This window comes from Erythrolamprus reginae, chromosome 2 (genome assembly GCF_031021105.1).
Source record: "Erythrolamprus reginae isolate rEryReg1 chromosome 2, rEryReg1.hap1, whole genome shotgun sequence".
Lineage (NCBI taxonomy): Eukaryota > Metazoa > Chordata > Lepidosauria > Squamata > Dipsadidae > Erythrolamprus > Erythrolamprus reginae.
In genome coordinates, this window is record NC_091951.1 from 313793876 (window position 1) to 313807115 (window position 13240).

General features: G+C 37.1%; 1 protein-coding gene across 1 annotated transcript in view; it reads left to right on the forward strand.

Annotated features, from left to right (window-relative positions):
* The window catches only part of UTP15 (UTP15 small subunit processome component), a 20470-nt gene extending 8775 nt beyond the window's left edge, over positions 1-11695 (forward strand). Inside the window, exons 6-13 of the mRNA XM_070743145.1 lie at positions 448-573; positions 1346-1481; positions 2871-2955; positions 4563-4709; positions 5610-5711; positions 9721-9854; positions 10382-10440; positions 11002-11695. Of these exons, the coding sequence (XP_070599246.1) occupies positions 448-573; positions 1346-1481; positions 2871-2955; positions 4563-4709; positions 5610-5711; positions 9721-9854; positions 10382-10440; positions 11002-11195 (983 nt within the window). The 3' untranslated portion in view covers positions 11196-11695. The remainder of the gene's footprint in view (positions 1-447; positions 574-1345; positions 1482-2870; positions 2956-4562; positions 4710-5609; positions 5712-9720; positions 9855-10381; positions 10441-11001) is intronic.
* The last annotated feature ends 1545 nt before the right edge of the window (positions 11696-13240 follow it).

The window sequence follows — 13240 nt, forward strand, 5'->3', positions numbered from 1 at the left end:
TTTGTGATGGTTGCACTGTCCCGAGATCATGTGATCACCATTTGTAATTTTCCCAGCCAGCTTCCGACAAGGAAAGGCAATAAGGAAAGCCAGGTTTCCTTAATGACTGCATGATTCATTTAACAACTGCAGTGATTCACTTAAAAACTGGCAAAATGTCAAAATTAACCATAACTCAATTAACTGCCTTGTTTAGCAACATAAATTTTGGGCTGAACTGTCGAAAGTCCAGGACTACTTGTAATCAGTTTGTCCGGTTTCCAAATTGGACAGTTAGAAATAGACACCTAAATTACAACAACCAGACAAGTAGGACAAGCTGCCACATAAAAAGCCAACTCCTTTGTGTTAAAGCACTAACAAAGTTAGGTTGTGTTTTAGGACTGAAAAAGAGCATATGTGCTGTTCCTTCCTGCACTAAATCCTTCCTTTTGGGATGCATTCCAGGTTCCTACGACCATACAGTGAAAGTATATGATACGCGGACAGACAAAAGCATTTTGAGGATAGAACATGGGCAGCCTGTTGAGAGTGTGAATCTGTTTCCTTCTGAAGGTCTTCTTGTGACAGCAGGTATTTCAATAAGGTTTTTTTTCATCTCTCTTTGCCATCTTTTATTTTAAGCAAAATATCCTGTTTTTATTTTCACATGCAAAATCTTCCCTCCCTCCTTCTTTCTTTCTCTATCTCTCTGTACCTCTCTTTCTCTAGCAACCTATTTTGCTGATAATGAAAAGGAAAGGAGACTACTATAGATCTATTTCAGGCTTATTTGCATTCAAATCCCAGTAAGGATGTGGCTACCTAATTTATTTATTTATTTATTTATTTATTTAGTTAGTTAGTTAGTTAGTTAGTTAGTTAGTTAGTTAGTTAGTATGCCGCCCCACTCCATAGAAAATAGATCTATAGTAGTCTCCTTTCTTTTTCATTATCAGCAAAATATGTTACCTTATAGATTATATCTCCCTCCCTTCCTTCCTTCCTTCCTTCCTTCCTTCCTTCCTTCCTTCCTTCCTTCCTTCCTTCCTTCTCTTTTTTCTCCCCCTCCTTCCTTTCTTTCTCCCTTCCTTCCTTTTTTTCTTTCTTTCTTTCTTCATTATACAAGTATGGGCTGGGACGGGATATCAAGTTCCTATTAGCTGTGATTAGTGACCTACAGTTGCTTAATGCATATTGGGATTTGTGAGCCTTTTCTAGGTTATAGTTTAGTTTCTTCTCCAAGTGAAATCTATTACAAGATATTTTGCTAGGGGGTGATTAATAGACTGGAAAGAGAAGTAAAACTATGGAAATTGCCTTCCCAAAATGTATGTATAAAATATTATTTTTTTAAACTTTGCAGGTGGTCGCTACATTAAAATCTGGGATATCCTTAAAGGAGGCCAGCTTTTAGTGTCTTTGAGAAATCACCATAAAACTGTAACCTGTTTGTGTTTGAGTAGTTCTGGCCAAAGGCTGCTCTCAGGCTCCCTAGATCGGTTTGTATTTTTCAGTATATTTTATCAAGCTTCTAATAGTTCTGTGCAATGAATGCATATTCAATTGAAAAATTGAAAACTGGACATACAGCTTAGTAGCGTTCGCAAAATACTGTGAGTGCACTTTTTTCCCCCCTGAAGACAAAGGTGAAAGTTACCAGCTTACTGAATCTCAGAATCAGGGCTAGAGATCTAATGATGTGATTTTGGTGGCATCAATAGATTGTTGTTTTTCCATTAGCTGAGAGGAAATATGACCATTTTATTCATTATACATGAACAAAGAAACTCATTCTCAGGAAGAGGTACATAGAGTTACAGCCATATACAGAAATCTTTGTATGGCTCTTGCATAAATCAGTAATACAGGGATCTTTCTTACAAGTTGAGGTAATTTTTGAAATTATTTTTCATCCTAATTCCTGACGGGCTGATGTTGTCATGTATAGAAAGCCTCAGGATATATTACACACACATACACACACATATAGTTGGGGGGGAAATCAAAAGCAACATGAGAAAATATTATTTTACTGAAAGAGTAGTAGATCCTTGGAACAAACTTCCAGCAGACGTGGTAGATAAATCCACAGTAACTGAATTTAAACATGCCTGGGATAAACATAGATCCATCCTAAGATAAAATACAGAAAATAGTATAAGGGCAGACTAGATGGACCATGAGGTCTTTTTCTGCCGTCAGACTTCTATGTTTCTATGTTTCTATATGTTGTCATGTGTAGAAAGCCTCAGGATATATTACACACACACACATCACATATTGTCATATGTAAAAAACCTGGGGATATTCTTCAGTGTTTGACTGGGAAGAATGGGAACTGTAGGAGTTGTTGTTTCAGGTATCTTCAATCTTTCAAAGAAAAAAAAAAGTTGGACTTGCCTTCTCAAGCAGTAGGAAAAGTAACCCCTCAAAAAAGGGTATCAAATTATATGCTATCAGCTACATTGTATACTTTATTTTATACAAGTAGTCCTCCTCTTACAACCGCAATTGAGCCCAAAATTTCCGTTGCTAAGTGAGACAGTTGTTAAGTGAGTTTTGCCCCATTTTACAACCTTTTTTGCCACAGTTGTTAAATGAATCACTGCAGTTGTTAAATTGGTAATGTGGTTATTAAGTGAATCTGGCTTCCTCATTGACTTGGGTTGTCAGCAGTTTAGAAATGGTGATCACATGACCGCAACCGCTATGATACCAAATTTTGAAGCTTCAGTGGCTGTGAATGTGATAAACAGACATAAGTCACTTTTATCTGTGCCGTTGTGACTTTGAATGTTCACTAAACAAATGGTTGTAAGTCGAAGACTACCTGTATTAACAAAATTACAACAGAGGGCTCACTATGGTGTGGTCGTTTTCTTTTTTAGGCATGTGAAGATTTACAGTACAACTTCCTACAAAGTAGTACACAGTTTTAACTACGAAGCATCCATTCTCAGTCTTGCACTAGCAGTAAGTAGTATAATCTGGTGGTAATACAGATAATAGCCATTGTATCTGTGTATTATGCTAGGCCAGTGATGGCTAATCTTTGACGTCACTTTGTGCCGACTTGTGTGTCGGAAATGGCATGCAAAACCATTCCAGCTGAACTGCGTGGTCTTGCTGATCTTCACACATGCAGGGGGGCTAAACCCGGAAGAGCAGCATTCTGGTACTTATTGCGCACATAAGCCCCAGAACATAAACCCGGAGGTTCGGCTGCCAGCACACACATGCGAGCCAGAACACTGCTCTTCTGGGTTTTGGCACACCCGTGAATGCAAAGGCCAGCTGACCGGCGCTTGTACTTGTACACAGGAACGTGGAAGAACAGTCAGTGAGGCTGTGCTTCCCTCACCGATGGCTCTGCATGCTGCTTCAGGCACATCTTCCATAGGTTTGCTGCCACAGTTCTAGGCCACAAGTGTCTTGGATTGCTTTTTGTTTAAAATAATGCAATGAACCCTGCTATTCTTTTATTTTGTTTGCCTTCAAATTTTGTCAGTAAAAATGCTTATCAGTCTTAGGTTTTTGAATATAAGGTGCTTGATACAAAGACGTAAATAAAAATGGATCTCCTTAAAGAAGCAGTTGTGCATATGCCATGTTTTTCAACTATATTCTTCAAATTTACATGGCTGCCCATATAAATAATATACCTGGCTGGCTAATAAAGAAGTAGAAACAAAAGCCACACTGAGTCCTTGGAGAGGAGCTGCATATAAATCCGATAGATAGATAGATAGATAGATGGATAGATGGATAGATGGAAGATGGATAGATAGATAGATAGATAGATAGATAGATAGATAGATAGATAGATAGATAGATAAGATAACAATAAAAGACACCAACTAAAAGTACTGAACTCCCCAGTCATTACAACACAAAACCAGCAATCTGGATTCCGCTGATATCCTGATCCTACTAATCTTCCTCAACTTGATGCCTCCAAATGTGTTGGACCATAACTCTTGATTTCTGGATAATATCGTCAATATCCTAGCTGCCGGAAGTTTGGTAATGTAGTCTGACATAATAAAAAGATATTATATAAGAATAAATGTAAAGTCTTTAACTGAGACTTTGGAGAAGGGTGGCTTACAAATTTAAATAATAATAATAATAATAATAATAATAATAATAATAATAATTACAACAATAATTACAACAACTACTAATACTACATCATTAGTTTGTTGCAGCACAGATACAGAAAGACATTAATGTTTTAGAAAGGTGCTCTAGTAGAAGTGTTGCCTTATTGTTTATTAATTAAACTTTAGCCCCAAAGATAAGGGATTCATTGCATTTTTAGATTGTTTGAGACGTTTACTGTGGTATAAACCTCTTTGAAGACAATTGAATACTTAATATATTGATAGAATAGTTGGGCTAAGAAACCTGATTGGGCTTAACCTCATAATCCTGGTAATTTAATATAGTTTTATTAAAATCTTTCAGTCTGGCTCATGTATAATAGCAGGAGTTACTTTCTCTGTGAGGCAGTATTTTCATAATATTTAATACCATTGAACTTAATATTTCTATTAAACCAACTTTGTTTTCCATTATAGCCTGAGGATGAAGCTTTGGTTGTAGGCATGACAAATGGCATATTGAATGTTAAACATCGGAAGCCCGAAGCAGTAAAAGAGGTTTTGCATCGGAGAAGGCCTGCCTACCGAACTTTTGTGAAAGGAAAAAATTATCTACCAAAGCAGGTATGCAGAAAAAAGTGCTCAGAGAAAGCCTTGTTTTTTTGTTAGTGAATAGCATGAAAAAGTAAAGATGTGAAAGGTAAAATTGGGCTATATTTCACTGGACCAGATTGGAAAAGCTGATACGGGGTAGCCAATTAAAAATAAAAATAAGCAAAAATGCTACTGGTAAACTGGATACTAAAAATTTAAAACATTAAGCATTAAAATATTATGCATTTAAAATACATATGTAGGAAGGTAGCACACTTGGTGATAGAAGTAATCAGGTTACTTCAAAGTGAAATGAACAAAGTTTGGAAGGCCTTAGAATATGTTGTCTATTGAAATCATGTCTCACTGAGTTAATTGGATCTTTTTTTAATATGTAAAAATTATATAATAATTATCTTGCCTGGTACTGCGTAGATGACAGTTTAAATAAGTGAAGAATTAAAATATCAAATAACACAAAAGCATAATTATTAGAAATATTGAAAAACTTGGGGTGGGGTTCACACCAGGAAGTTCCAAATTTACTTGTGGTCACTGAAGATACCCTTTCTCTTGGCTTCCTCAAATGAGCTCTGCCATTGCTGATGTACAGAATAATATTTCCACTTTTTTGTATGATCTGTGCAGGGAGTTTGGGGAAATAGTCCAGAAGATATTCTGGATTGCAGTGATATTGTTTAAGATCATTGCCTAAAATTACCTAGTCAGATGAGAAACCAGAAATCAGTACCCCCTTTTTCCCATAATAAGAGTATGAAGCAATGCACTGCATAGACAACCTCGCAATAACAATCTATATCTGGTATCGATTCCATTTGGGGAAAAAAGAAAATGAAGTTAAAACAGGAATTTTTTTTACCACTTACTGGTATATGTTGTTGACTGTTCTGACTCTTTTCCTGTCGTTAGGATGATTTATTTGTCAGCAAGCCTGTGAAGAACCATTTGAGGAAATATGACAAGTTGTTGCGAACTTTCCAGGTTTCCAAGGCTCTGGATCAAGTTCTTCAAGTAAGATAATGTTACCATCTGTCTGGTCAAGATTTTCATAAATATAAGCTTTCTGCTACATATGCAATAACGTTGGTACTATTGTTAATAGAGGGGAATATCAAATGTAATGCTAATGTTGGAGAAATCCTCTGTAGATTTTATGTGAATATGATTAGGAAAACAAAGACATGACATTGGTTGGTTCCGATCCTCTGGAACCAACTCCCTCTGGAGATTAGAACTGCCCCCACCCTCCTTGCCTTTCACAAACTCCTAAAAACCCACCTTTGCCGTTAGGCATGCGGAAATTGATTTCCCCGGGCCGTTTCATTTTATGTATGGTTTGGGATGCATTTTTAACTATTAGATTTATACTATGTATTGTTGTTGTAAGCCGCTCTGAGTCTCTGGAGAGGGGCGGCATACAAATCTAATAAATAATAATAATAATTGTTTTGAGTATTGCTTGTTTAACTAGAATCTCTTTATGTTTTAATAGAATTTTACAAAGTTCTGATCACATTGTAAGTTGCAGTATTTCAGGATTACAGAACAGATAGTCCCAAGGTTCACAAATATTATCTCATTACTGTTTTACACTTTTAATTTCTAAAACTGCAAAGTGGTTTTAGATTAGTAAAAGATGCTACTGAAAGCATTTCAGGTTTTCAAATTTGGTTTATATCCTCCAAAGGAAAATAAAAGCCCTGCCTTTAATATTTCCTGAAAATTTCCATCTTCAGATCTATCTATCCATCTGTCTGTCTATCTATCTATCTATCTATCTATCTATCTATCTATCTATCTATCTATCTATCTATCCTTCTATCTATCCATCCATCCATCCATCCATCCATCCATCCATCCATCCATCCATCCATCCATCTGACTTCTATGCTGCCCAATCCCAAAGGACTCAGGGCAGCTTACAATAATGATACAAATACAAATACAAATCAATATAGAACAATAAAAAGAAGTGAAATATAAGAGAGGGGCGGCATACAAATCTAAGTAATAAATAAATAATAATAATAAATAAATAAATACCTAAAACTATAAAACCCCATAATAAAAAACCCATTTGTTATTTTAAAAAACCAGTCATAATCACAGGCAAACACACCATTCATACAGTTTGGCCATGAGAGATGTACAATTCCTGGCTCCCAGGCCTGCCGGCAGAGGCAGGTCTTCATGGCTTTACGGAAGGCTAGTAGGGTGGGAGCAGTACGGGCATGGGGGTGGTGGTAGTTGGTTACATAGAGCTGGGGCAGCCACAGCGAAGGCCCTTCCCCGCAGTCCTGCCAACCTGCATTGCTTAGTTGATGAGACCTAGAGGAGGTCCGGTGATTAATCCAAATTGTAGGTGAGTAACTGAGTCTGGCCTGGGGACTGGATTGAGTTCTCCACTGCTCTAGCAAATTAAAAGATAACAGGTTAAATTCTCCTCCCCCACCTTTATAGACAGTATCTCTTCTGCCTATGAAAGAAGCTGAGGGCCATTGCTTTCCATCTCTTGCATGGTCCAAAGACGGGCTACAAGAATGGTGGAAGGTCTTAAGCATAAAACGTATCAGGAAAGACTTAATGAACTCAATCTGTATAGTCTGGAGGACAGAAGGAAAAGGGGGGACATGATCGAAACATTTAAACATGTTAAAGGGTTAAATAAGGTCCAGGAGGGAAGTGTTTTCAATAGGAAAGTGAACACAAGAAAAAGGGGACACAATCTGAAGTTAGTTGGGGGAAAGATCAAAGGCAACATGAGAAAATATTATTTTACTGAAAGAGTAGTAGATCCTTGGAACAAACTTCCAGCAGACGTGGTTGATAAATCCACAGTAACTGAATTTAAACATGCCTGGGATAAACATATATCCATCCTAAGATAAAATACAGAAAATAGTATAAGGGCAGACTAGATGGACCTTGAGGTCTTTTCCTGCCGTCAATCTTCTATGTTTCTATGGACGATGGGAGTTGGTAGAGAGCATCTTTTCCTATCTTTCACTGCATGGAAAACTTTTGTTTGGAGGAGGAGACAAAATGGTGGAAGGTAGACATGGTTCTCGCCTCATGTGCTTCTTTCCTGGGAACAAAGCTAAAACAGAGCTGTGTTTGAAGGCAAATCACACAATAACGCCAGAGAGGATGAGGTTGTTTGAGGAAAGTACAGTGATACCTCGTCTTACAAACGCCTCATCATACAAACTTTTCGAGATACAAACCTGGGGTTTAAGATTTCTTTGCCTCTTCTTACAAACTATTTTCACCTTACAAACCCACCGCCGCCGTTGGGATGCCCCACCTCCAGACTTCTGTTGCCAGCAAAGCACCCATTTTTGCGCTGCTGGGATTCCTCTGAGGCTCCCCTCCATGGGAAACCCCACCTCCAGACTTCCATGTTTTTGTGATGCTGCAGGGGAATCCCAACAGAGGAATCCAGCAGCACAAAAACGGGCGCTTCGCTGGCAACGGAAGTCTGGAGATGGGGTTTCCCAGTGAGGGGAGCCTCAGTGAAATTGCAGTATCACAAAAACATAGAGGTCCGGAGGTGGGGATTCGAGGACTTCGGTGTTTTTGCAATGCTGCGATTTCACTGATGCTCCCTTCGCTGGGAAACCCCACCTCCAGACTTCCGTTGCCAGCGAAGCACTCGTTTTTGCGGTGCTGGGATTCCCCTGCAGCATCGCAAAAACACAGAAGTCCAGAGGTGGGGTTTCCCATGGCCTCAAGGGAATCCCAGCAGTGCAAAAACGGGCGCTTTGGCTGGCAAAAGGGATGAATTTTGGGCTTGCACGCATTATTCACTTTTCCATTAATTCCTATGGGAAACATTGTTTCGTCTTACAAACTTTTCACCTTAAGAACCTCATCCTGGAACCAATTAAGTTTGTAAGACAAGGTTTCACTGTACTAAGATTTACTTAAGGCCACGTGGGCCAGATTAGATTTGGTTGGAGCCAGGCAGTTAAGTGGTTTTTCCCACTCAGGTTGGCAACTGCTCTTTAGGATTTCATATTGCCCTTTTTTCATGTGAAAAACCATATTTTAAATTAAGTACCATTTGTATGCAAAGCACACATATATATACTGTGCCACTGACCTGGGCTCTCCCCACTTCAGGGTTTTACATCAGCATGTAAGTATTTTTAAGGAAAAATGGAACTACATGTAGTTCTTACCTCTTACCTTTCATCATTAAACGAGCCGGGGTGGCGCAGCAGGTAGAGTGCTATACTGCAGGCCACTGAAGCTGACTTGTAGATCTGTAGGTCAGCAGTTCAAATCTCATCACCGGCTCAAGGTTGACTCAGCCTTCCATCCTTCCGAGGTGGGTAAAATGAGGACCTGGATTGTGGGGGCAATATGCTGACTCTGTTAAAAAGTGCTATTGCTAACATGTTGTAAGCCGCCCTGAGTCTAAGGAGAAGGGCGGCATAAAAATCGAATGAATGAATGAATGAATGAATGAATGAATGAATGAATGAATGAATGAATGAATAAATAAATAAATGTGAAAGTGGAATGAGCCATTTTTAAAAATACAATTTATTCATAAATATGACAAAGCAACTTATAAGATTACTTTGACCTAGAAATAACTGTAAACTAAATTAGGTTGGTTTGGAAAACAAAAAGAAGTTTCATTAATGATCCTTGAACAGCTCCTTGCAATCAAGACCCTTAACAGATTTGTCCTTGACACAGCAATTAGACAAGATCGGAACAAGCTGCTCTGTGAGTGGCTTTTAAATGTAAACTGTTACATTCTAAATCAGTGTTTCCCAACCTTGACAACTTGAAGATATCTGGACTTCAACTCCCAGAATCCCCCAGCCAGCATTCGCTGGCTGGGGAATTCTGGGAGTTGAAGTCCAGATATCTCCAAGTTGCCAAGGTTGGGAAACACTGTTCTAAATTAACTCATTTTTTCTTTATGTATTAGAATACATTTGAATTGTTGAACTGCCCCAGAACATTTTATTGTAAAAATGCATTCTTGAATACTTTCTATTTTTAGGGCCCAGGGAAAAGCAATCGACCTGATGTTATAGTTGCTGTCATGCAAGAATTAAACCGCAGAGGAACCCTGAAAAATGCACTTGCTGGGCGGGATGAAACTCAACTCAGTGTCCTCCTTTCTTTCTTAATAAGGTAATTATCAGGTTAGTTGTCAGAGGCAACTACAGAGTAATCCAAATTGGAGTAAAATAACCTGGGATGGTCTAATTTTAGAATGATGGGGTTTTCAAATTCTTTTTTTTTTAAAGTGTGGATGAGTTTTATTGGACCAAAGGGAATGGAGAAATATCAGAATGTGAAAGAACTTAATAAATTAATATACCACAGTTTGATTTAAAATCCCAAGTTAAAATACAATGTCTCAGCCCAAGAGGCCCATAACATTTAAACAATTATTATAAATCAGCTAAGCATTATTCTGCATGAAGAATTAATACTTAAACCATCTTCACAGGTAGCATCTTGATCCCAGGTGTAATTTGGGGGAAGGTTGGTTCCAGGAGACAGATGCTAGGTGGGAAAAAAGTTCCTAACCTTGTAATTTGGAAGTTTTTTCCCGATAAAGAGCTGAGTTTCTTTTCTCCAGTAGGTCATTAAAAGTGAAAAAAAAAATGGGCATGATAGGAAGTTTAACATCTGGCTATTAATTACATTTGCAGAAATATGATTGATGCAAGATATGCTCCTGTACTGATAAACGTTGCAGAACTCATTATAGGTATGTTCATATATCAAATAACATGAATAAAGTTAACATGTACCCAGATATTTCAAAACTGTGTATATTTTGTTGAAAGAATACAATCTACAAATAAGCAAAGGGTAGCTGTAATTCAATGGGAAATTGAATGCTTGTATATAAGGACGTTCCAGATCTAAGCACCTTGTGGGCTGGATCTGACCCGCAGCCTTGAGTTTGACACCCCTGAACTTTAAGGTCATCTAGATCTTTTAGGATCCGAGATGTGCGTGATTCAAGAAAGCTCATAGATAATTTTGTGTCTCTTTGCTGTCCTGCCTCTCAAACTGACCTTGGCGTTTTTCAGCTATTTATTTTTGGTTAGTGAAGTGGCAAGAAAGCAAGGAATTACAGATAGAAAAAACATCATTTGCTCCATCCTTTTCTGTAGTGACAAGACTCTGACTATCAAATTATTTTCTTATTTATATCTTTCTTAAAATTGTTTTAGAAAACAGGCAGTTGGGAATTCTTAGTATGTTTTTATCCTCATGAAGTACAGTACATAAATGCCATTAACTTATATCTTCTCTTTTCCAGAGATATATATGCCTGTAATTGGACAATCTTCAGTTATTGATAAGCAGTTTCTGAAACTTCAAAATCTTGTAGAGAAGGAGATTGATTATCAAGAGGAATTGCTAGAAGTTTTGGGAATGATGGATGCACTGTTTGCTACCATGACAAGAAAACAGTCCAGTACCATGGATGTGAACAAAACAGTTGAGCTATAAAAAACACTGGAACTGTGCTGAGAAATTTCACCAGTGGAATCTGCATTTAGCTCTTATTTGCACCCAAAAGTAAACATTACTTTTGACTGAAGAGTGAAACATCTTCTGAAATATTTTAAGGCAGCCAGGGTGGACTTTTAAATACAAATTCTACTTTATTTTAACTCTTTTATTTATGCAATCCATCAGGCTTTCCATTTTAGATTATTCAAATATTTTTCTAATCATTAAAATTGTCAGCTGCTAAAGTAGAAATAAACGCCAGAACTTGAAGAAAACTGTATCATACTTTCTTTGCAAGCTCTCTCATGGGATCATTTGTATTTAATCAGGTCTGCTTTCAACAAAATTATTTCTATAAAAATATTCTGTATATGTATAAGTATCTAAGGATGCTTATGCTGAATCTTTTAAATTTTTAAATTCTAAGAATTTATCATAAACATGTACTTTCTGTTGATATGTCAGTAGATGAAAATAAATGATAACAGTTGGCTAAATGGGATCTTTTTCCTTCTTCACATATGAATAAGAGCATGTTGTCAGCCAACAACTAGGATTATTTAGGAATCTAATCCAAGTAGCAAATTATTCTTGGACAATGTGGGATTGATGATTATTTCTAATTGCAAAGAATGCACATTTAATCTTTAACTACTACTGATAGAGTGGTTTCATCAAGCAGATGCTTAGTGATCATATGTTTCCAACCTAGTTTTTCCAAGTCTTCCAATGGTGCACTTATTGCTATTATAATTGAGTCCATTCATTTTGCTACTGGTTATCCTGTGTTGTTGGGGTTTTCTTTCTTTTGGTGGGGGAGGGCTTTCCTTCTACTTTTTCCAGCTTTAAATACTTCTCAAGAAAGCTAAACGTGGTAATTCAAGCCTGGACATTTGTGTTTCAAGTGAAAATTTGGTTGATTTGTTGAATAATCCATTTGTTTGTATTCTTCGCTATATGTAGTATTTTAATTATGATCTTTGTTAGATACAGAAATATCATACTGAATCTTCCAGGCCTTCATTGCTTGTCTGTAGTATACTACTTGACTGCTGGTTCTTTTGCTGTTGAGAATTCTTAAAAACAGAAGCTATCAATTATTACTGTTCTTGCTATCATTAGCATGGCCATTTTTGTAGCGTTAGTCCCAATTTTTTCACCATGTTTCTTGACTTTAATACTAGAATTTGTAAATCATTTACATTTCCAATTATCAGAGAAGTCTTACCAGCAGCACATAGATTGTTTATATTCTTTCCCGTTTTAAAATCACACTCATCTTTCAATCCAGCTTCCTTCAATATAGATCCATCATATATGTTAAATAATTTTGTCCCATAGAATCACAGGGCAAAAGGGATCTTGGAGGTCTTATAGTTCAGCCTCCTATCCAACCTTTTCCTGAAAACCTCCAGTGATGTAAGATACACAACTCTGGATGGCAAACTCTTCCCTTGCTTAATAGTTCTCACTACCAGAAAAATTTCTATTTCCAAGTTGGATATCCTCTGACAAGCTTCCATCCATTGCTTTTTATCTTACCATCAAATGCTATGGAAAATAAATAAACGCCATCTTCCTTGTGGTAGCCATTCAAGTATTGGCAGCCTGCATCGTATGTATCTTCACTCTCGCCTAGTTCCTTTAGTCTCACTCCTTTGCTGACTTATATCAATTCGTTTCACTATATTTCATTTAATAGGGGTTGACCTGTGTAGGTTTTCCATGAAAACAAGTTATCCTGGGATTCCACATTTCCCCAAAGACTTTTTACAGTTTGACATTTTACAGACAAACTTTCTGTAATCAATGAAGCACATTGATTTTTTTTTTTTTAGCATTCTTTGTCTTTTTAAATTATCCAGTATATTTCAATATTAGTGTTTCTTACTCCTCAGCTTTTGTAAAGCCATCTTGAAGGTGTAGCATCTCCTTTTCCATGTTGGGCTCTAATTTGTGTTAGATGATCCTAAACATTATTGCCTATCATTGTAATTTAAGGATATTGTGCAATAGTTTGCATATTCTGTTAAAGTAATTTA